At 66.7% G+C, this 23020-nt stretch overlaps 1 protein-coding gene across 1 annotated transcript in view; it reads left to right on the top strand.

Moving 5' to 3' along the window:
• The first annotated feature begins 2656 nt into the window (after positions 1-2656).
• Positions 2657-23020, top strand: part of CACNA1B (calcium voltage-gated channel subunit alpha1 B) — an 89472-nt gene continuing 69108 nt past the window's right edge. The window contains 7 exon segments of the mRNA XM_054688962.1: positions 2657-2719; positions 2722-2927; positions 3438-3543; positions 5633-5772; positions 20654-20745; positions 21369-21521; positions 21633-21826. Of these exon segments, the coding sequence (XP_054544937.1) occupies positions 2657-2719; positions 2722-2927; positions 3438-3543; positions 5633-5772; positions 20654-20745; positions 21369-21521; positions 21633-21826 (954 nt within the window).

The following is a 23020-nucleotide window of genomic DNA, read 5'->3' as shown; positions in this document are numbered from 1 at the left end:
TTTGAATGTCCCTTCTCTACAATCTGTGGGGAAGTCGTGGAAATGGGGTGCTTGAGAAACAGGCACCGTGCTCCTGGGGCTCACAGCTGGGCACTGGGCAGGCCCTCGTGGCAAGTGGTGGGCATCTGGCAGCCCAGAGCTGAAGGACCCGGTGGCCCCTGCTGGGCAGAGCTGCTGCCGCTGATGAAGGCAGCACGTCCAGCCAGGACACGTGTCGTGGGGCAGGACTCTCAGCTGTAGCGGAGGAGCCAGAGACTGTGGTCAGGCCTGGATAGGGACGGGAGAGCGAGGGGCCTCGCCGCGAGCGAGGATGCGAAACCTCTGGGGACAAACCATGGGAGGCGCCGCCTGGACCACAGAACATCACTGAGGGCAGCCAGAGGCCCCGAAGGACAGACACAGCCCATCTGCTCAAGGACAGTGGGAGTCTCGGCAGCACAGCCAGGGGGTCCCCAGCGCTCGCCCCACAGTACTGTCGCGAGTGTGGGGTGATGCGGACTCTGAAACCTGGGGCCAGCCTGATGCCAGGGGGTGTGGGGTGGGGTGGCAGGACCGAGCTCTGCAGGGTGGGGAGTTGTGAAGGGGGCCCCAGATGGATGCCCAACAACTGGACGTGGGCTTCTGACCCCCGGCACGCGGACAGTGGGTGCAGGTAGTTTAAGATGTAAAACACAAGACAGACTTTATATATATATATATATATATATATATATATATATATATATATTAAAGATTTATTTATTTATACAAGAACCGGGGCACAGGCCAGATGTGCGGGAGGGTGAGAGGGTTCACCAGAGCCAGAGTGGGGAGCAGAACAGGCAGACTGACGAAATACACTGCTGAGGGGAGCAGCGGGAGAGCAGGAGAGGTGCCATGTGGGTAGCTCCCTGGCTGGCAGGAATTGAACCCGCGCTGCAGAGGCTTGCAGGCAGCTTCACAGTGCGGCGCTCAACCCGCTGCGCCACCAGGGAGGCCCAAGACAGACTTTTTAAAAAAGATTTATGTATTTACGCACACAAGAGCTGGGGTGCAGGCCAGTGGTGGGGGTGGGAGGACTCCCCAGAGACAGAGTGGGGAGCAGAACAGGTGGATCCACTGACACCCACTGCTGAGGGGAGCAGCGGGGAGACAGGAGAGGGCTGCTGCGCCCTGTGGGTCGCTCCCTGGCCAGGGCCGAGCAGCCTCACCGTGCTGAGACTAAGCCCTGTGGCCCAGGGAGCCCCCAGTGTGAATTAAAGGAGCCAGGGGGGGGTGTGGTCTGAGGGTGTGGGGGGCAGGGGCCGGGGCAGGCACCATGCCCTCTTCACCTGCTCTGCTTTGAGCTAAACACCAGGGACACGTGAAAACAAACTCCAGGATGGGCTTGAGAAGGGGGCACCCCAGTGCGGTGCTGCCCCCCAGCTGTACAGGCTGTGCCCTGGGGCCTGAGGGGGGTGGTGCCCCGTGCAGCAGCGCACGCAGTCCAGATGCCCAGGCCTCTGCGGCCCCATGCGCCGGTGCCGCCCGCCCCAGAGGGCCAGGGGCCTGCGGCTGGCCGCGGGCTCTGTGCGACGGACTGCCCGCGAGGGCTCCGCGGGGAAGGGGCGGCCACGCCCTGGCCTGGGGCAGGGACTGAGCTCTGGCCGACCTGGCCCTGCGGTCCTCGGACTCTGACTCCAGGGCCACCGGGCGCGGCCCCAGCGGCCAGGGCGTGGGGTCGGGCGGGGGAGCCCACCGGCCCCGGGGCTGCAGCTCAGCGGCGGACGCCCCGTGTGGCCCGGACGTCAGGGGGTGTCCTCGCCGGGGCCGCGCTGGTCCCGCCGGCCCCGCAGCGCCGCCACCCACGCCCCCTGGACCGCCCCCGGCGCGGCCCGCCCTGCCGTCCCGGCTGCCCGTCGGGAGGGTGTCCCCGGCTCCCTCACGGGGGGGGGGGACGCCACGTTCACTGCGGACCCCGCCCGCCCGCCTCGCCGGCGCGGGGGCCGGGCACGTGCTGGCCGCGGGCCGCGGGCGTGTCCTGAGCGGGCGGCGGTGCCCTCCCGGGGTGCCCGCGCCCCGCCTGGCCCCCGCCCGGCCCGGGAAGGGGCGGCCTCGGCCTGGGGCCCCGCGGCCCGTGCCCGCGCCTCCCGCCCGGGCCGGCGAGCCGCGCAGGACAGGCCGCCCCGGGGGCGGCGCTGGCCGCCCGCGCCGGCCCGCGCGCCTCCAATTCCCGCGGCGCGGGACGCACGGGGCCCGCCGGGGGGCGCGCGGGCCGGGCCGGGCCGGGCCGGGCCGGGCCGGAGCGGGGCGGGCGGCGGGGAGCGCGCCCGAGGCTGGGGCGCCCGCGTCCCCTCGCGCGGCCCGCGCCGGTCGGCGGGGGCGGGGCCGGCGGGGGTCGGGGGCCCGGCGGGCGAGCGCTGCCGTCGAGGACGCCCGCGGGCTCCGGGCGCGGCGGGCGCGGCGGGCGCGGCCGGGGCGCCGCGGGGGCGGCGGGCGGGGCGGGGCGGGGCGGCGGGGCGGGGCGCGCGCCGATTGGCCGGCGGCGCCACGTGACCGGCCCCTTATAGGCGCGGTGCGGGCGGCGCCGGGTGCGGCGGCGCGGCCGGAGTCGCGGGTCGGCGGCGGCTGCGCGGAGCTCGGCGCCCGCGCCCTCCCTGCGGGCGGCGGCCGGGGAGGCGCGCGGCGCCCCGGGGCCATGGTGCGCTTCGGGGACGAGCTGGGCGGCCGCTATGGCGGCGCCGGCGGCGGGGAGCGGCCGCGGGGCGCGGCGGGGGCGCGGGGGGCGCGGGGGCCCCGCCGGGCGCGCGCGGGCTGTACAAGCAGTCGATCGCGCAGCGCGCGCGCACCATGGCGCTGTACAACCCGATCCCGGTCAAGCAGAACTGCCTCACCGTCAACCGCTCGCTCTTCGTCTTCAGCGAGGACAACGTCGTCCGCAAATACGCCAAGCGCATCACCGAGTGGCCATATCCTCCGCGGCGGGCGGGCGGGCGGGGCGCGGGGCGCGGGCGGGGGCGCGGCGGGCGGGGCGGGGCGCGGGCGGGGCGCGGCGGGGCGCGGGGCGCGGGCCCCTCTCCGGGCGCCGCGAGCGCGGGTGCGGGCGCGCGCGGGCCGGGCCTGGGCGGAGCCCCCGCCCCGGGGGACCCGGCCCCGCGCCCGGGCCCGGCTGCGCGTGCGTGGCCCGCGGGCCCGACATGTGTGTTCACGCGCCGAGTCGGCGCGGGGCGCGCGGCGGGGGGCTGTGCGCCTGCGCGGGTCCCCCCCCCCCGGGCCGGCGCCGGGCGCTGTCCGCGGTGCTGACGGCCGAGGGGCCGGCGGTCGCGGCTGCGGAGGCCCCGCCTGGCGGCGCGCGGGCCGGGCCGGGCCGGCGGGGCGGGCGGGGCGGGCGGCGGCCCCGCGGGAGGGCTGGGCCGGGCCCCTGGCGGCCCCGGGGCGGCGGCTGCCCGCGCGCTCCGGCCAGTCCTTGACGCGCGCACTCCGTTCGAGTACATGATCCTGGCCACCATCATCGCCAACTGCATCGTGCTGGCGCTGGAGCAGCACCTGCCTGACGGCGACAAGACGCCCATGTCCGAGCGGCTGGTGAGCGCGCGGGGGCGGCGGGGCGCTGGCGGGGCGCCGGCAGCGGGGCGGCCTGCGCGGCGCCGCCCTCGGCGAGGAAAGGGCCGGAGGCGCCACCGGGGCGGTGACTGGGCGGCCGGGCGGGGCGGGCGGCGCGGTGATCGCGGCGGCCGCGCCCCCACAGCAGCCCCGGCCCCAGCGCGGACCGCCCCCGCCTGACCGGGAACCCTCGTCTGCGCCTGGGGAGGGGGCGTGGGCGCGGCCGGCCGGGTGGGGGGCGCGGCCGGCCCGGGAGACCACACTGGCCGCGGGGCCCAGGGAGTCGTCGGCCCCGGGAGCCGCCCCCCCCAGCACCTGCTGTTTCACCTGGTCCTGCCAAGGCTTCGCGGGCGCTTGGGCGGGCGGGGGGGGGGCGGCGGGGGCCAGCTGGGGCTCTGGCGGGACAGAGCAGAGGGATGCTGGGGCCTGGGGGTTGAGCCCTGCTCAGGCGCGGGGCCCTCGGCCCTGCCCACCCCCTGAGCCTCAGCCCGGGCCCGGCGGCTCTGGACACCTGGAGGACGGGGCTGGCGCTGGGTCGCCAGAGGGTGCCGGCCTTGGGCAGGGCCAAGGCCTCCGCGGGCAGTGTCTTGGGGCGCTGGTGCCTGGAGCCCATGGTCTTCCCCACACCCTGGCCAGTGGCTCACCCCTGGCCTCAGTGTAGACACGCCGCCTGCAGGTCCAGGTTCCGTGCCGGCTGCAGTGAGGGAGGGACAGGCCATGGGAAGCGCTGTGCAGGGCACCGGGGGGTAGCCGGGGCACGGGCAGGTGTGGGGTGCAGAGTGAGGCCGCGCTGCCTTGTGGCCTCCATTGGGACTGACCCGGGCGCGGCGCAGCAGAGTGGCCGTCCCCAGGGCCCGGCGCCTGCCGTGCAGAGAACGTGCCTGTGGGAGCCGGAGGAGAGCCTGGGAGTGAGGGCTTGGCCGGCGCCCGCAGGCTGTCCTCACGTTTCCGAGAAAGCCCAGGGAGCAGGGCCGGCGGGACCCAGACGGCAGATGGGGGGCAGGGAGGCCGGTGCTCCCGCTGGCTTGAGTGGGTCTGCAGCCAGGTCTGGGCTCCTGCCTCAGAGGCGAGAGCCTCCGTGTGATGATGGGGCAGACACTTCCAGGGGACACACTAGCCTGGCCCGGAGGCCGGAGGAGCCCTTGGCTGACCCCAGCGCCGCGTGCGGACACCGGCCTTGGCAGCGGCAGGGCAGACAGAGCCGGAGGCGGGCTGGGAGGAGGTGGCGCTGCCGGGGCCAGGCGGGAGCGGGTCGGGGCTGGTTCTGTCTGGGCGACCCGGTCAGGCAGGGCCTCTCCAGCTCCCCATCTCGGGACTCCGCTTCCCACCTGCCCCGCCACCACCCGCCTGCTCCAGCAGGCCCCCAAGCCCCCAGGCCAGGTTGTGGCCGCCACCCACCTGCCCCAGGCCAGCCCGCGGGGGTGCTTTGTGCCCAGGCAGACCCCCCCCCCCCCCCCCCCCCCCCGCTCCTGGTGGCTGCTCCTGCTGCTCCAGCCGCTCTTGCGGGGCCTGTTTGCTGGCCCGGCTGCATCGGGCCTTGGCAGCCTCCTAGGAGAGGACCCCTGTGTCAGCTGGACAAGAACCTCTGGGTCAGGCCTGTCAGGCCTGCTGCGGGGGAGGGCTGGGCGTGGGCCGGCTCCTTGCCCCCTCTGTGGTCAGTTTCCCTGGGCTCCTGCCCTGGCCCCAGCACTGCCTTGGCCACTTCCACAGCACCTGGAGGGCCCCACGTGGCGCTGCCTCCCCGGGCTACAGGTTGGGGTCCCCTGTTCAGACCCAGGCCTGTCTGAGTGGAGGTGCAGCTGGGGGCATGGCACTGCCCGCCCTTCACCCTGGGGTCACACCTGCCCTGCACCAGGGGCCCCTGTTGCGGCTGGACGCCGGGCTCCCCCAGGCCTGCCCTTAGCCTCAGCCCCGGTGTCCAGCCCTAGACGTGAGGGGGGCCCACGTGTCCCCCCTGCCTCTGGCTGCGGGGCTGCAGGGGTCGCCTGGCACCCTGCTTGCACAGCCTCGGTGCTGGGTGGCATGTGGTGGGCGGCGAGCGGACAGCGGCTCACTGGCCCTGTGCCCGCAGGACGACACGGAGCCCTACTTCATCGGCATCTTCTGCTTCGAGGCGGGCATCAAGATCATTGCGCTGGGCTTCGCCTTCCACAAGGGCTCCTACCTGCGCAACGGCTGGAATGTCATGGACTTCGTGGTGGTGCTCACGGGGTAGGTGCCCACAGCCTGGAACCTGGCGGTGGCCGGGTGATGGGGGCGGGGCTGGCGGGAAGGGCTGCTGCCGTGGCTGGAGCACACACGGGCACCAGCCCCTGCCTGGCCCCCGCCGGGCGAGCCTGGGTGTGTCCAGTCCCTGCCCTTGGGGTACCCACCACTGCCCTCGGACGACCCCAGCCATGACTCCAGGGCAGCCGGGCATCTGGGAAGTGAGTTGGGGGTGCAGGCCAGCTCCGTGATGTGCACCCGGCGTAGCCCCAGCTTGGCCTTCCCACCTGCCCGGCTGGGTGGGCTCTGCGCCCTGGCCAGGGGTTGAGGCCGCTCTGGTGGGGGCGGCGGGGGATTTGCCCACACAACTGCCCGCCCCAAGTCCAGGGGCCGTGCCGGGGCCAGGGCTGAAGCCTGTGCTGCCCCAGACTTAGAGCCCGGGCGGAGGAGGCAGGACCGGGCAGGGCGGGGGCAGGGTGTCCAGCCTCGTCCCTCGGCAGGCGAGGACATGTGCCCCTGGGCCGGGCCGGGCGGCCATGTGGTTCTTGCGTGTGGGGTCGGCTGCCGCGGCTGCCTCCTCCCTGCACACGGCCACCTGCGGGGTCGCTGTGGCCCTGGGTGTCGGGGCCGCCTCTGCCTGGCCTGTCCCTCCCTGGGGCATCATGGCTGGCCTGGGACTTCCTGCAGCTCCGGGGGTCTGGCTTGCCCGTCTGTGCAGTGCTGGGGGGCAGGAGCCTGGACTGTTTCCCCGGGCGGCTCCGGCTGTTCACGATGGGGAGGGTGGGCAGTGGGCAGTGCCCGCCGGGTCCCGAGGTTGTGCAGGCGCAGACAGACCCTCCCGGGGCTGCCGTGGCCCTGGTCCGGGGCTGCCGTGGCCCTGGTCCCAGAGCTGGGCCCTGCACTGGGTGGCCCCGGGTGGGCGGGGCGCTGCTCTAGCTGTTTACCGCACCTCCCTCGCGCCGGGGTCCCCAAGGATGAGAGGCGGCTTATTTTTCAGGGTGTCCCCAGAGCCTCGCTGGGGGCGGCCCCTGGGGGCCGGGGCGTCTGCCGCGTTAATGGGCCGTGGGTGCCCTGTGCATGGGCCAAAGGGGCCCGGGGCGTGCATGGGGTCAGGGACCAGGAGCCTGCGGGACCCCGCCCCGCCTCTGTCTGGGCTGGGCGTCTGTCCGTCTGCCTCTCCCCGGCGCGCTCTGCCGCTCCTCACCCCGTCTCGTCTCCTCTCGTCCCTCCTTGCGCATCGCGGCCGGCCCCAGCGGCTGCGCCCCAGGGAGTCAGCCCCGTGGCGTCCCTGCCCCTGGCCTCCCCCAGAGTGCTGCTGGGCTGGGGCACCCCCAGGCAGGGAGGGCGCTCACTCCGGGGCCCTTTGCCGGGCGAGAGCTGGTCCCGCGTGGGGGGTGGGGTCTGTGGACAGCGGGGTCTGCTGGGGTGAGGCTGAGCCGCCTTCCGCAGGCGCGGGGGCTGCCGGTTGTCCCGCCGCTGTTTTAATTAGGACCCAGTAATTGGTGCTCTGGGGCCTGGGGGGCGGCGCTGGCTGGGAGCCCCGTTGCCGGGAAGCTCCTCGTCCCAGAGGCCGTGGGGTCCCCTCTGCCCCGGCTGGCGGGGAGGTCTGGGGGGCTGGCCGCCCGTGGGGAGCTGGGGCTGCCCTGGGGCTCGGCCCCGCCCTGTTCTGCTTTCACAGGGCCCGGCCGTGTCCGGCGCAAGGCTGCAGTGCCGCCCGCAGTGCCCGCTCCCTCTTCTCGTCCGGGGTCGGGTATCTGGGAGCGTCTCTGGCCGGAGGGGTCGGCCCAGGACAGGGTGGGACCAGGCAGAGCCCCCAGGCACGCCTGTGCCCCCCAGCACGCCAGAGAGTCCGGGTGGGGCGGGGGAACGTCAGGGGCAGAGCCCGCACTGGCCCCTCCGGGCGGGGGTCCCGAAAGACGTCTGGGGCTGGAGGCGGCCGTGTGGGTGGCCTGGGCTACCTTTGGGGGTTTTGCAGCAAAGCAGATGAGAGCCGGGGCAGGAGCTGGCCAGGGTCTGGGCAGCGGGGCTGGGGTGCACCCGGGCTGGAGAGGGTCCTGGCGGGCGAGGGGAGGTGCAGTCCAGGCCTGTGCCCCAGTTGCAGGGGAGGAGCCCGCAGCGCAGGCGCCCGAGGGGAGGGGGCGGGGTGGGGCCTGTGAACAGCCCCGGCCACACCCAGCCCCCCCCCCCCCCCCCCCGCCCTCCGGCTGCCCTCCCGCGCTGACCGCCGTGCTGAGCTGTGGGACAGTCGGGGGCGGCGCGGTCGGGAACCGGCGTCCCTCCCTGAGGTGCGGGCAGCGGAGCCCGGCGGGGAGGGGGCAGAGGCGGTGACCGGAGGGCAGTGGGGCCTGCTGCCGGGGGGAGGCGGGGGTCTGGCCGCGCCCCAGGAACCCTCTGACATCGCTCGGCGGGAAGGGTCCCCGGCCCAGGGTTCCCTCAGGACCCTCCCGAGTCCCGCACCCCAGCCCCCGGGCGCCCCCTCTGCGGTCCTGAGGGGAGTCGGGGTCAGGGTCCTTCAGCCCCGGGCAGCGCCCCAGAACCGTGAAGCCGTGTCCCGCCGGCCCAGCTCCCGTCACCACCGGCTCCAGCGCGGCCGGCAGGGCCCCGGGGACTCTCCGACTGCAGCTCCTGTGGCTCCAAATTAAACTGGGATTTCTCTCCAGGACTGTAATTAGAGCCGCCGCCCCGGGACGCCCGGGGAGGGGGGCTGCGCGCACGCAGGGGCTGGGGCGGGGCTGGGGCCGGCTGGCTACTCCTCCTGGGGGCCTGGGGCTTGTGCCCTCTGGTTGGGGGTCCTGGGGCATCAGTGCCGTCCGATTAGAGGTTCTGGGGGGGCCAATGCCATCGGGTTGGAGGCCCCAGGGGTGTCTGTGCCATTGGGTTGGGCGTTCTGGGGGTCTGTGCTGTCAGGTTGGGGGCTCTAGGGAGTCAGTGCTGTCGGGCTGGGAGTTCTGGGGTCTGTGCCATTGGATTGGGGGTTCTGGGGGCTCAGTGCCACAGGGTTGAGGGTTCCTCTCTCATCCCAGGCCTGGAAGTGGCCTCAGCATTGCCTGGGCCAGGGAGGAGGGGACAGGGGAGGGACTGGGAGGCTCTGGCGGCCCCATGATTGGGGCTCTGAGGCTGGGGCATCACCGAGGGCGCAGACTGCCCGTGGGGCTGTCCATGTGCCGTGTGGAGACACTGGCTCGCCGCCGCGGGGCAGAGCTGGGCCATGTGAGTTCAGCCACCAGGGTGGGGGGCGGGGGGCGTGTGGCTGCGGGCCTCCTGCCTCCTGGCCCCCCGCTAGACTGGGTGACTGGAGGGAGGGGTGGCTGCCGGGGGTGTCCTGCTCTCCTGTTTCCCCCTTCCTTGGTCTTAGGATTCTTTTTACTCTTTTGGGGGGAATGGGGGAGGGAGCCATAGCCAGGTCCTTCCTGCCTGCTGATCTCCCTCACGTGGGGGGCAGGGCTGAGGCCGAGCACCCTCAACTTCAGTCCCAACTCACCCACCCTCAGACCTGGAGCTCAGCTGTGCTGGATGCTGCCCTGGTCCTGGGGCTCCTGTGCGTGGTGGGGGTGTCGGGGGGTGCGGGCCCTGGTCTTGGGGCTCATGGTGTGGTGGGGAGGCTGGCCCTGGGGTCGGCAGTGGGCGGCTGGGGAGGGCCGGGCTGGGAGGCGGGGTGGGCAGTGACACCTACGTGAGCTGGGAAGCCTTGGAGGTGGAATCAGGGGAACCCCGGCAGCGCCCCCAGCTTCATGGGGGAAGGGGTGCTGTGCCGAGCTGGCTGGGTGGCTGGAACCTCCCTTCCCTCTCATCGCAGGCTGCTCCCCTCACCACCCCCATTTCACACTGGGGAGCGCGGAGCTGAGAGCTGACAGTCGCTGTGGGGGAGAGCGCCCCCCTCGCGTGTTACTAAGCCAGAGCGAAGCTGCTGCCTGGACGGCAGAGGGGGAGCGGGCAGGGCCCTGTGTGTCCTCCCTGCCCACAGCCCCCAGCTCCCGGCTGGCCCCACGCCCGGCCATGCCCCTCTGCAGAGGGCTCGTCCCCGCGGCCGGCTGCGAGGCCAGAGTGTTGGGGCGCGGCTGAAATGGGGCCTCCCTCCCCGGCCCCTGACCGCGGCCCTGCTCACGCCTCCGGGCGGCTGCCCACGCAGGGGCCGGCGGGCCGGGCGGGCAGGACCTCCTGGGCCTGAGAAGCGGGTGCAGGGTCACCTCCTCCCCGGAGAAGCCAGGCCCGGCGCCAGTGGGCAGGGCGGGGCGAGCGGCAGGGCCAGGGCCGAGCACGGAGCCGGCGCCCCGCAGCCTGAGAACGGAGCCCGCAGAGCGCCGCTGCGGCTGGGATCCTCCCCGCGGGGCGCTCTGCCAAGCCGGGTCAGGCCTGGGGCTTTGTTCCTTGGGACCCCAAGGCCGGCCTGCGGGGGGGGGGGGTGGCGCGGGGAGGGCACGTGGGGGCACGGGGAGGGCTTGGGGAGGGCGCGTGGGGGGGGCGCGTGGGGGGGGCGCGTGGGGGGGGTGGGGAGGGCGCGGGGAGGGCCGGCTCCTGCCCGCCGCCCACAGTCTGCTGTTTTGGGGCGTCCTGTGCAGGGCGTCTGGGCGTCTGGCTCTGCCACGCGGCTGGCGGCCCCGGCTCCGGCCCTCCTGGCCCTCGGCGGGCGCGGGAGGCGGCGCGGGCAAGGGCTGCGCCCGGGCGCATCTCGCGGCTTCGGCTTCGGGCGGGCGCCCCCGGGCCTGGGGGCCAGCGCGGGCCGGCGGGGCCGCCTGGGCGGTCGCCAGCGCCTCCCGCGGCCGGGGCTCGGCGGTGGCCGCCCCCTCGCTGAGCGTGTCCTCGCCGTGCGGGGCCCCGGCGGGCCTGCGTGCGCCCAGGGACCCCGGGGGCCCCCCTCGGCCCCTGCGCCCAGCCCCGCTGGACGCGCCTCCTCGCCGGGCGTGGGCGTGGGCGGGGCCCCGGCCCCCCTCTCTCGGCCGCCGGGGCGCGCGGGCCTTGGAGCTGGGCCAGTCCCTCCCACTGGTATTTTTTTTCAGATTGAGCTTTTTAGGATTTTTCTCACTTTTTCATCTCCATGAACTTGGGGATGATGTCACTGCATGCAGAGTCTTTTCATTAAATTCCGTTAATTTCCTTTTTTCTTAAAGGTTTGCGGGTGCGCGCTGCACGGGCTGGGGCGCGGGCCGCGGGGTGACCGGCCTCCCCAGAGCCGGCGGGGGCCGGGGCGCAACGCGCGGACCCGCTGCTGAGGGCGGCGGGGAGTCTGCGCCCCGCGGGTCCCTCCCTGCCGGTCCCCCCGACGGCGCGTCCTCCCTGCCCCGCGGCCGCGTCCTCGAGCGCTGGCCGGGCTCGCGGTGCCCCGGCGCGAATCCTGCGCGCGCTTTGTTCTGCCGGGCGCGCCTCTCCGGCAGGCCGCGCGGGGAGCCCCTCCAGCCCCTCGAGCCCCTCGAGCCCCGGGGCGCGCTGGACCCGCGTCTCGGACGTTGCGCCTTCTCGGACTTTCGCTCCCGGGCGGCGCGGCCACCTGCAGCCCGGCCCGCGGCGTGTGCCGCGCCCGCGCTCTGTCCTGCTCGCCCCGCGCGGCGGGGCCCGGGGCGGGGCCTGCAGGGTCTTCCCGGCGCCCGCCTGGCGGCTCCGGGCGAGTCCGGCGGGGGCGCCTGGCGCGGAGTCGAGGCGCGCGGGGCCCGAGCCCGGCTGCCGGCGCTGGGCCGAGCCCCCGCTCTGCCCTTGCCGCCGCCCGCGGCCGGGCCCGGGGCACAGGCCTCGCGCTGGGCCTGGACGCGGCGCTCGGGGCTGCGGTGAGGACGGCCGGGCTCCTCGGGTGAGTCGGGCGGGCCCGGACAGTGCTCGCCCGACGCCGTAAGGCCGCGGGTGTGGCGCGCCTGGCCTGTGCTGGGCCTTCGCGGGTCGCGTTCTCGGGGTCCGGATTGGTGTGGCCCTGGGTGGCCTGGCGCCCCGCCCCGCGCCGGGCCTCGCCCCGGCCGCCCGCCGCTGCTGCTCCCTTTTGCTGCTCCCTGCCGCGTCTCCTGCGAGCGCGGGGTTTTGCTGGTCTCTCCCCAGAGCCGGACTTCAGTTCCGTGGTTTTCTTCTTTCTCTGAAAGGCGCGCTGGCTTTGCCCCTGAATCCCCGCGGCCTGCTCGCCTGGGTGGCGGCGCTGGGCGGCCTTCTCCCGGAGTGGGGCGAGCCCCGGGCCTGCCCAGCTCGGTCCAGCTGTGTCCACACACCCCGATATTTGTGCTTTCGCCTACGCTCAGCGCTGCGCATCTTTGATCATTTATTTATTTTTGAGAATGCTGCTCCTTTAGTGCCACGTGTTCAGACTCTTCCTCCCGGCCGCTGCTGGGGCCCGGCACTGCCAGGAGCCTGCAGCGCGCAGCTGTGGGCGATTCCCTGGACTCCTCCCCAGCTGATTTCCAGTCTGACTCCCTGGCTGGAGGACACACCGGCCTGGTGTAGGCCCCACAGGCCCCTCTGCTCCGGTGCCAGGCGCTCGGGAAGGTGTGCCCGTCGCCTTGTGGTGCCACCAGCACCCAGGGGCTGCCCGGGCATCTGGGAAGCCCCCCGCATCCTGTGGGCCCCACAGCCCTGTTGGCTGTCCAGGGGTGCCAGCCCTTCTGCTGCAGCACGCACCCTGCTTCTCCTCCATGCCCTCTGCTCTGCGGCCTGTGTGCTGGCTGCATGTCTCCCAGCCGGCTCAGGCCACGCATCCAGGGCCTGCCTCACCTGGCGCTGCTCGCCCAGCCTCTCTGTGACTACTGCCCGCGTGAGGCAGCTTTCTCCATCCTTTACTTTTAGCTGCATCTGGCTGTCGTGTCGAAGCCCGGTACGCCGCTTCCGTCTCTTATTTAGACCCTTCTCCCTGCATCGTCCGTTTTGCTGAGTCACTGAAAACTTGTAGCACTGGGAAGCTCCCTCTCTAGCATTCCAGGAATAGGACGCTGGTTTCCATGACTACGATGGCATCACCATACGTGAGGAAACAGCTTCATCATCACCCAGTCCATTCCAGTTTCCAGCGCCCAGCTGTCACAAGCTGCATTGTTTCTTCTCAGAAGTTGACTGTGATAAGCTCCTTGTCAGTGTCTTTGGCTTTGTCTTACTTTGGATTCACTTGACTTCTTGATTCTGTCAGTTAAAGTCTCTTGTCAACTTAGGGGAGTCTTCAGCACCTTTCTTTCTCCCTTTCTTGTGAGACTCTGAAATATTAGGGTTATAGCCCTATAGGGGCAGAGGCTCCCTCAACTCCTGAGGGCCTGGCTGAGACTAGGGGGTGCTGCCGGGGTTGGGGGATACCCCATGAGAGTGCACACGTGGCCACTGTCCAGGAGACACAGCAGCTCCTGGCCCTGCTGTGCAGGAGCTCAAAGTGCTGGGCACCTCCTGGGTCTGCTTTCCAGCTGCCGCTCTGCAGCGGTATTGGACCAGGAGTGGGCAACAAGGCAGGAGGCCGGATGGAAGGACGGAACAGCCACCCACTTGCCCAGGCTCTGAGACCAGAGAGCTGCCAAAATAAGCCCCCAAAATGCCAAAAACCAGGGACTGTAGCGATAGAACACCCACACCACAGGGGCCTGTGGACTACAGCCTGACAAAGGACAGGGCCCGATGAGAGGACAAGCTACTGTGGTCGCCCCCCGCCCCCAGCTGCAGGAGACCGCAGGCTCCAGGAACAGCCGCCGCGGGGTGTCTTACAAGCAGGGAGACAGCGCTCGTGTGGCCACAAGTGGCGGCCGCCTCACCCAGGGACCATCAGTGATGGTGCCACCAGTCGCCAGGAGCACTGGACGGCACTGGCCAGTAGGCATGGCCACTGCTGGACCCTCAGAGGCAGGGTCAGAGACACTCAGTGTCACAGCCCCGGGTGAGTTGTCGGGCGGCACCAGCAACAGCAGCTCTTTGGGACCCAGGCCGGGCCTTGGGGCTCCTCTGGGGCGACATCAGAGACAGGGCGGAGGCCCGTCTGTGACCAGTCCTCCGGCTCCTCCCCTCCTGGGGCCTTCTGGACGCTGCTTTTCTGAGCCCTCCTCCTTCCTCCAGGGCCTGGCGCCCCCCCTCTCCGGAAGCCCCGCCCACAAGTCTGATTGGACCGGTTTTCAATCTTGTGGCTGATTGGGCCATTTAGCACCAATCAGCTTATAGCTCGCACCTGATTGGCCCATTACATGATCCGGGAAGTGCACAGTTCCATAAAAGGCCTGTGAGGCTCACCTGCCTGACTGACTTGGGGTGGGTGGGGCAGGTGCTGGGGGGAGCATGTGCTCCAGGGGGCAGGTGCTGGGGTGGGGGCAGGTGCTGGGGGGTGCTCTGGGGAGGGAAGGTGCTCCGGGGGGCAGGTGCTGGGGGGGAGTAGATGCTCGGGGGTGGGGGCAGGTGCTGGGGGGCAGGTGCTCCGGGGGGGTAGATGCTCAGGGGAGGGGGGCAGGTGCTAGGGAGGCAGGTGCCGGGGAGGTAGATGATCAGGGGGGCAGGTGCTGGGGGGCAGGTGCTCCAGGGGGCAGGTGCTGGGGGGGCAGGTTCTCCATGGGGCAGGTGCTGGGGGGGCAGGTGCTGGGGGGCAGGTGCTCTGGGGGGCAGGTGTTCGCTCTGGGCGGCTCTGCTTGCGGGTCCTCCCAAGAGGGTGTTTGTGGTTTTCACGTGACTTTTCAGAAATTCTTTCTTCTGAAACCAGGTCGGCGTCAGTGACACGCATCGCCAATGCCTTTCCTTTTCCTTTTCTCGAGAGCATCTTTTTGCTTTTTATTGTCCCACCGGCCGGCCTGGTCCCCGAGGTTCATGTCTTTGTGGACCTCTGCCCGCCTTGTGATCCCGAGTGTTCTCTGGTATTCGTCGCAGAAGTTAGGGTTTATTTTCTGTAAACTTTTTATTTTCTAGCCTTTTAAAAATTATCCTTGTTTATTTTCCCACGATATAGGATATCTCGCCTCAGGTGCGTCGCTATAGCCCCCCCACCGCAGTGCCCCCTGCTTTGCGGCCACCACCCGCAAAGCCTCGTCCTGCCGCCAAGCCCAGGGCAGGCGCTGGCCGCAGCTCTCCGCGGGGACTGGGCCTACTTCACCTCTTCTTGGACCCACCTCACGGGGCACCATGTCGGGGTCGTCGTCCGCAGCGGGCGCCTTACCCTTGCTGTGGGCCCGCTCCCCTTGCCCGGGGGCGTGCCCAGGCCCCTGGTCACTCTGGCCGTGCTGCCGCCGCCACCTGGGGCTGTCAGCGGTGCTGGGCAGGGGGTTCTGCAGGCGGTGATGGTCCACCTCCCGGCGCAGCGACGAGAGCAGGCCGCCAGCGCCCGTGGGCTTCTGGTGTAGTTCCTCAGTGTTGTCCAGTCTCCTGCAGGCCGCCAGTCCCCGCCAGTGACCGTGCTGCAGCCCCTCCTGCGGCCTCCCCTGGCGGCATGTGCTTTAGCAGCCCAGGCTCGTCCCCCAGCGCCCCACCAGGAGCCAGCCTCTGGGTGCAGCACCACCTCTGGGCGTACTGGAGCTTGTGCGTCTTGGGAAAATGTCTGCTCGAGCCCTTTGCCTCTTTTTACGTGATTGTTTCTTGTTGTTGGATTGTCAGAGTTCTTCATGTGTTCCAGAAGTGACTTCCTTGTCAGGTATGTGGTTTGCAAACATTTCCTCCCACCCTTTGGCTTCATTACAACCTGCTGCGATTGCCTTGTGATGCACAAACCTTTCACATTTGCATGAAGTTCAGTTAATCTATTGTTGTTGCTGGTGCTTTTGGTGTCATATTCAAGAAATCTTTGCCAAATTCACTGCCACAAATCTTGGCCCTTTGTTTTCTTTTTTTCAGATTGATTTATGCATACAAGAGCTGGGGTACAGGCCAGAGGTGTCAGGGGTGAGGGGATTCACCAGAGACAGAATGGGGAGCAGAACAGGCAGATGGACCAAAGACACTGCTGAGGGGAGCAGCGGGCGGCAGGAGAAGTCTGCTGCGCCATGCGGGTTTCTCCCTGGCTGGCGGATTGAACTTGTGCTGCAGAGGCTGCAGACAGCTTCATAGGCCCCGTCTTAACCCCTTGCGCCACCTGGGAGGCCCTCTTTGTTTTCTTTTAAGAGTTTTATAATTTGGGGTATTATTTTTAGATTTGGGCCCATCTTTGAATTGCTTTTTTTAAAAAAAGATTTATTCATTTATTTATACAAGCACTGGGTACATTCAGAAGCGCAGGAGGGTGAGAGAATTCACCAGAGCCAGGGCCTCCCCGGGGGCGCAGCGGTTGAGCGCTGGGTTGCGAAGCTGCCCGCAGCCTCTGCAGCGCCGGTTCTATCCCCGGCCACTCCCCGGGCACCGGAGGAGGGTCCCACATGGCGCGCAGACCTCTCCTGCTGCCCGCTGCTCCCCTCAGCAGTGTCCTTCGGTCCTTCTGCCTGCTCTGCTCCCCGCTCTGGTGAATCCTCTCACCCTCCCGCGCTTCTGACTGTACCCAGTGCTTGGATAAACAAAACAAACAAACAAACAAATAAATAAATCATAAATCAATAAATATACATGCCTCTTTAAAAAAAAACAAAAAACAACAGAATTCACCAGAGCCAGAGCGGGGAACAGAACAGGCGGACTGACAGAAGAAATGCACTGCTGAGGGGAGCAGCGGGCGGAAGGAGAGGTCTGCGCGCCATGTGGAACCCTCACCCGGTGGCTGGGGATCGAACCGGCACTGCAGAGGCTGCGGGCAGCTTCGCAACCCAGCGCTCAACCACTGCGCCCCCGGGGAGGCCCTGAATTGCTTTTTGTAGCCCATGTAGGGTAGTTCCTTTGCATGTTGATAGTCGGTTTCCCCAGCACCACTGGTTGAAGAGACGTCCTGCCCCAGCGGTGCTCTTGCAGCCTTGTTGAGAGGCAGTCAGGCGTACAGGTGAGGTTGCTACAGGCTCTCTGTTCTATTCCATTGGTCTGCATGTCTGTCTTTATGCTAGTGCCACAGTGTTTTGATTACTGTTGTAGTGAGTTTTCAAATCAGGAAGTTTGAATCCTCCAGCTTTCTTCTTTTTCAAGATTATTTTCGCTTTTCATGGCCTGTTGATATTCCATATGAATTTCAGCATGGTTTTTACTATTTCTGGAAAAAAAAACCCATTGGGATTTTTAAAAAAGATTTATTTATTTATACAAGAGCTGGGGTACAGGCCAGAGGTGTGTGTGTGTGGGGCGGGGGGGTGAGAGAATTCACCAGAGACAGAGTGGGGAACAGAACAGGCAGATTGACTGAAGTACACTGCTGAGGGGAGCAGCGGGCGAGTCAGGAGAGGTCTGCTGCGCCATGCGGGTAGCTCCCTGGTTGGCTGGGAATCAAAGAGGCAGAGGCTGTGGACAGCTTCACAGGTTGTGTCTTAACCCTTGCGTCACCAGGACGGCCCCCATTGGGATTTTGATAGAGATTAAGTAGAGTCTGTAAGATATGAAATTCCATCTATTTGTCTTCTGTATGTTTTAGCCACGCCTCATAGTTTTCATTAACAAGTCTTTCACTTCCTTCGTTAATTCCTAGATATTTTACCCCTTTTAATGCTATTAGGAATGAAAGTGTTTTATTTCCTTTTCAGATTATCCATTGTGCATAGAAATGCAACTTTTTTTTTGAGTGCAATCTTCAGAGTTTTTTAAGGTTATATAATCTGTAAGCAAAGATAATTTTACCTTTTGGTTTCCAGTTTGGCTCTTTTATTTCTTTGACTGTCTAAGTGCTCTGCTTGGAACTTCTAGTACTTTTTGAATGGAAGTGGCGAAAGTGAGCACTCTTCCTTCCCTTGCCCAGATCTCGGAGGAGAAGCTTCATAAGCATGTTGTTTGCATGTGTCTTATCTAATTTCCTTGTGTTGCTGGAAATTTTGAGTGTTTCATGAAATTTTGAGTGTTTCATGAAATGGTGCTGAATTTTGTCAGATGATCTTTCTGCCTCAATTGAGGTGCTCATGTGTTTCCCCCTGCATTTTGTTGTGTGGTGTATTAAGTTGATTCACTTTCACATAGGAACCATCCTTGCATTCCGGGAATAAATCTCGCTCAGTCATGCTATATAATCCCTTTCACATGCTGCTGAATTCTGTTTGCTAGCATATTTGTTCAAGATGTTGGCACCACTTTTCATTTGCAACATTGGTCTGTAGCTTTCTTATACTGACTTGGTATCAAAATAATGCTGGCCTTATAGAACACAATAGAAAGTGTTCCCTCTTCTTCAATTTTTTGGAAATGTTTGAGAAGGACCAGTGTTCTTCTTAAATACTTGATATAACTTGCCACTAAAGTCATCCAGTCTAGCACATTTTTTTAAAGATTTATTTAGTTATGCATACAACAGCTGGGGTACAGGCCAGAGGTGTGGGGGGTGAGAAGATTCACCACAGTGGGGAGCAGAACAGAACAGGCAGATGTACTGAGATACACTGCTGAGGGGAGCAGTGGGCGAGACAGGAGAGGTCTGCTGCGCCTTGTGGGTTGCTCCCTGGCCGGTCAGGAATTGAACTCGTGCTGCAGAGGCTGCGGATAGCTTCATAGTGCTGTGCTTAACCCCTTGCGCCACGAGGGAGGCCCTAGCACACTTCTTTAAGGATATTTTTGATTACTGATTCAGTCGTCTTACTAGTTTTACGTCAGTTCATATTTTCTAATTCTCTTGGGTGTGGTCTTCGTGGGTTTGTTTTTCTAGGAATTTGTCCACTTCACCCAGGTTATACAACTTGCTGGCATACAATTGCTCAGAGTGCTAATATTCTTTTTATTTCTGTAGAACTGGTAATGATGTATCACTTTCATTTATGATATCTACAGTTTGAGTCATCTGTCCTTTCTCTCATTCCACCTGAGTAATGGTTTGTCAATTTTGTTGCTCTTTTAAAAGAACCGACTTTTTGTTTCATTAATTTTTTTTTCTAATCTCTATCTTGTTTATCTCTGTTCTGGTCTTTCTGATGTTTCCTTCCTCCTGCTAGTTTTGGGTTTAGCTTGTTCTTATTTTTTAATGTAAGTATTTCTAATTGTGGACTCACCCCTTAGCAGTTCCTTCTGCTGCAACAGCCCATAAGCTTTGGTATGTTGTGTTTTTGTTTTCATCATTAGGTATTTTAAAAATTCCCTTGTGATTTTTTTCTTTGACCCATTGGTTGTTTAAAAAATGTGTTTAATTTCTACAGTTTTGTCAATTTTACAGTTTTATTTGTAGTTCTTGATTTCTAACTTTATCCCATTGTTATCAGAGAAGATATTTTGCATGATACCTATCTTTTAGAATCTATTGAAACTTAATTTTTCAGCCCTGCTGTTCATTTCATCCATCTCTCACCTCTGGTTACCATCAATCTGCCTCTGTTTTTTGAATTTGGTTTTTGTTTTTATTAAAGATTCCACAGGTAAGTGATTTCATATGGCATTATCTTTCTTTGTCTGACTTACTTCACCGAACATGATGCCCTTAAGGTTCATCTGTATCATCACAAATGGCAAGATTGGATTCTTTTTAATGGCTGAATAGTATTCTATCATAAGGGATGTATGCAGGCATTTTCTTCATCTGTTGATGGACATTTAGGTGGTTTGCATATCTTGACCACTGTGAGCAATATGGCAAAGAACAGGAATGCAGATTGTGTTTTCATTTTCTTCAGGTAACTACTCAGAAGTCAAATTTTTTGCATCATACGATGACTCTATTTTCACTCCATACTGGTTTTCATAGTGGCTCCACCAATTTATATTCCCATAAACAGTGCCCAGAGTTCCCTTTCCTGCGCATTGTTGCCAACATTTCTTATTTCTTGTCTTTTTTTTTTTTTAAGGCTTTAGTGCCTGTGTAGATCTTCAATTTTTTTTTTTAAATATATTTGTTTGTTTATTTACACAAGCACTGGGCACAGTGAGAAGCGCGGGAGGGTGAGAGGATTCACCAGAGCCAGAGCGGGGAGCAGAGCAGGCAGAAGGACCGAAGGACACTGCTGAGGGGAGCAGCGGGCGGCAGGAGGGGTCTGCGCGCCGTGCGGGACCCTCCTCCCACATGGTGGCCGGGGAGCAGCCGGGGATCGAACCGGCGCCGCAGAGGCCGCGGGCAGCTTCGCAGCCCAGCGCCCAACCGCGGCGCCCCCGGGGAGGCCTCCTGTCTTTTGTTTTTCATAAAGGCTTTTAAAAGAAGATTTATCTATTTGTGCACACTAGAGCTGGGGTACAGGCCAGAGGCTGTGGGAGGGTTCCCCGGGGACCGTGGGGAGCGGGACGGCGGATCCGCTGAGCCCCGCCGAGGCCGGGGGAGGCGGGGTCCGCCCGTGCGGGCCGCTCGCTGGCCGGGGATGGGACTGGGGCGCCGAGGCCAGGCCGCGACCGCGTGGGTCGCGTAGAGCGCGCGCCCGGGAGGCCCCGCCTGACTTCGGGGGCGGCGCTCGGGGCGGCGGCGCCCGCGCTTCCCGGGCAGTGAGGCCGGCCGCTCCCCGGGCCCGCGCCGGCCGCGCCTCCCGAGGGGAGATGTCTGTCGGGGCTTGCGGCCACGCGAAGTCAGGCCTGTGCGCGTGCCTGGGGGTGCGGGGCGGGGTGCGGGGCGCCCCGTCCTGCGCGGAGGCCCCGCGCCGGGTGTGCGCGCCGCTTGCCGGGCGTCGCCGTGGACGCGGCCCGAAGGTCCCCCGCCGCCCGCTGTCCCCCGGGCTTCCCGCGGTTTCGGGCCTGACCCTGCTGTGACCCGGCGGGTCGCGCGGGCCGAGGCCCTCCCGGCTGCGCGCCCCGCGGCCTCGGCCCGCCCCGCCCTGCGGACCCGCGGGCCGCCAGCCGGGCCGGCCGGGCCGGGCTCGAGGCGGGGGCGCGGGCCGGGCCGGGCCGGGCCGGCGGGAGGGAGGGAGGGCGGGCGGCGCCTCGGGCCTGCGGGGCCTGGCCGGTCCCGCTCGGACAGCGCGGAGGACGCGGCGGGCCGGCCGGCCGCCCGCAGACGCCCCCGTCCCCGCAGGATCCTGGCCACGGCGGGCACCGACTTCGACCTGCGCACCCTGCGGGCCGTGCGCGTGCTGCGGCCGCTGAAGCTCGTGTCCGGGATTCCCAGTGAGTCGCCGAGGCCCCGCCCCGCAGGCCCGGCCCCGCCCCGCCCCGCCCCAGACCCCGCCCCGCCCCGCCCCCGGAGCCCTGCCCCGCCCAGGCCCGCCCTCCCGGTCCCGCCCCCGGAGCCCTGCCCCGCCCAGGCCCCGCCCCCGCCCCGGAGCCCCGCCCCTGGAGCCCCGCCCCGCCCTCCAGGTCCCGCCCCCAGAGCCTGGCCCCGCCCTCCCGGCCCCGCCCCACCCACAGAGCCCCGCCCGCCCAGGCCCCGCCCAGGCCCCGCCCTCCCGGGGGCCCTTTCTCGGCTTCCAGAACCCGCAGCTCTGATGCGCCCCTGCTGGCCCTGCGCCCCCGGCTTCCCGCCCCGGGGTCCCCCTCGCCCTCTCGGCCCTGCACCCCCTCCCCTGGGGTCCCCCTCGCTCTCTCGGCCCTGCACCCTCTCCCCCGGGGTCCCCCTCGCCTTCTCGGCCCTGCGCCCCCGGCCCCCCGGGCTCCCCTTCGCCTCCTCCGCCCCAGCGGCCGCTCCCTTCCCGGGGCCTCAGCCGCGCTGCGCCGCACCCCGCGCCTGGCCCGGACCCCTGCCCCGCTCGGCTTCCCACGGCCGGCGCCCCTGACCCCGACGGCGCGGCCAGGCTTGCAGGTGGTGCTCAAGTCCATCATGAAGGCCATGGTCCCGCTGCTGCAGATCGGGCTGCTGCTCTTCTTCGCCATCCTCATGTTCGCCATCATCGGCCTGGAGTTCTACATGGGCAAGTTCCACAAGGCCTGCTTCCCCAACAGCTCGGGTGAGGGCGCGGGCGCGGGGCGCGGGGGCGGGGGGCGGGGGCGCAGGGGGCGCGGCTCCCCGGGGCTGCGCGGGTCTGGGGCTCAGGGCCTGCTGCTTCTCCCGGGCGCAGAGGTCACGGACCCGGTGGGCGACTTCCCCTGCGGCCAGGAGGCGCCGGCGCGGCTGTGCGAGGGCGACACCGAGTGCCGGCTGTACTGGCGCGGCCCCAACTTCGGCATCACCAACTTCGACAACATCCTGTTTGCCATCCTGACCGTGTTCCAGTGCATCACCATGGAGGGCTGGACCGACATCCTCTACAACGTGAGTGCCGGTGGGGAGGCGGAGGCCGGGCTGCCGCCTGGGCAGGCGGCGCAGAGCCGGTGCCCACCCTGTGCCTCGTGGGCTCGCCGCCCCCCCATTCCAGGAAGTGGAGCTTCCCGGGGACTTCCTCTGTGGACACATGCGTCACCCCACACCTGCTCTCACGTCTCCCCGCTTACCTCCCGTCTGGGTGGGGCGCAGCGAGGTGGAGGCCCTGCCTCCCACCCCTGGACGTCCAGGCAGCCCCAGCCTGCTCTCCTGGCAGTGACTGTGGTGGGAGCCGACTGCTGAGGAGGGGCTTTTCCTGTGTTGGTGTGGCCAGGGCGCCCCTTAGCTTGCTCCCCGCACGGCACTGCCCCGCTCCTGGCCTGTGATTTCCCTTTTCTTGGGAGTGACTTTGTCTGCGTTTGGCTTCAGGGGACATAAGTTTTACACTGTGAACGAGAAGTGACTCCCTCGCTGTCCCCTGGCCGCGGTGGGGGCTCAGTGCTGCGGTTCCTCCTTCAAGCGCTTTGTAGGGCCCCGTCCCTGCCGGGCGTCGGCGGGCTCCCATCTGGAATGGCGCTGGGGGGCGCCATCCACACCACAGACCCACCAGCTCCTGCAGCGGCTGTGCCCACGCAAGGTCCCAGACTACCACCTGCGCCGCCCCCAGCACCGTGGACAGCCCTGCCCGTGTCCCCCGTCTTGTGGGGGTGAGGCCCCTCATGGTGTCGTAGCTTCTGTGTCTTTGGTGCAGCCCGCGGCGGCAGCGTCCAGCGTCCACACCCCGGCTCTGTCATCTCAGACGCGTCCTTGCATGCTGACCCGGCTTGGCTGGCGTCCCAGTGGGTGGGCCGTTGCCACTTTTTACACCAAGGAACAAGACGGCTGGGAACTTTCTTGTACAGGTTTCACTTCTCTGAGTGTGCCCCTGGGCGCGGGGCTGCCGGTCGGGGGTGTCCCGGGGTTGGCCTTTCAGGAACTTGCCAGCTGGCTGAGGAGGCGGCACCTCCCGCTGGCGCCCAGGGCTGCGTCCTCCGCGCCTCACCCACTCCTTGCTGCCGTCCTGTGCGTCCAGCCACCCCGGCAGCCGTGCGGTCCTGGTGACGTTCCCGGCGACGCGTGCCGGGAGCCTCTCCACGGCCTCCCTACACGCCGCTTGTCTCCCGGAGAGGTGTGTGCTCGGAACCTTTGCCACCTCGAGGCTGGGAT

The sequence above is a fragment of the Talpa occidentalis genome, unplaced genomic scaffold (genome assembly GCF_014898055.3).
Source record: "Talpa occidentalis isolate TD23 unplaced genomic scaffold, MPIMG_talOcc4v2.1 talOcc4.7, whole genome shotgun sequence".
In the NCBI taxonomy this organism is placed as follows: Eukaryota; Metazoa; Chordata; class Mammalia; order Eulipotyphla; family Talpidae; genus Talpa; species Talpa occidentalis.
This window is presented reverse-complemented; position numbering and strand designations above follow the sequence as displayed.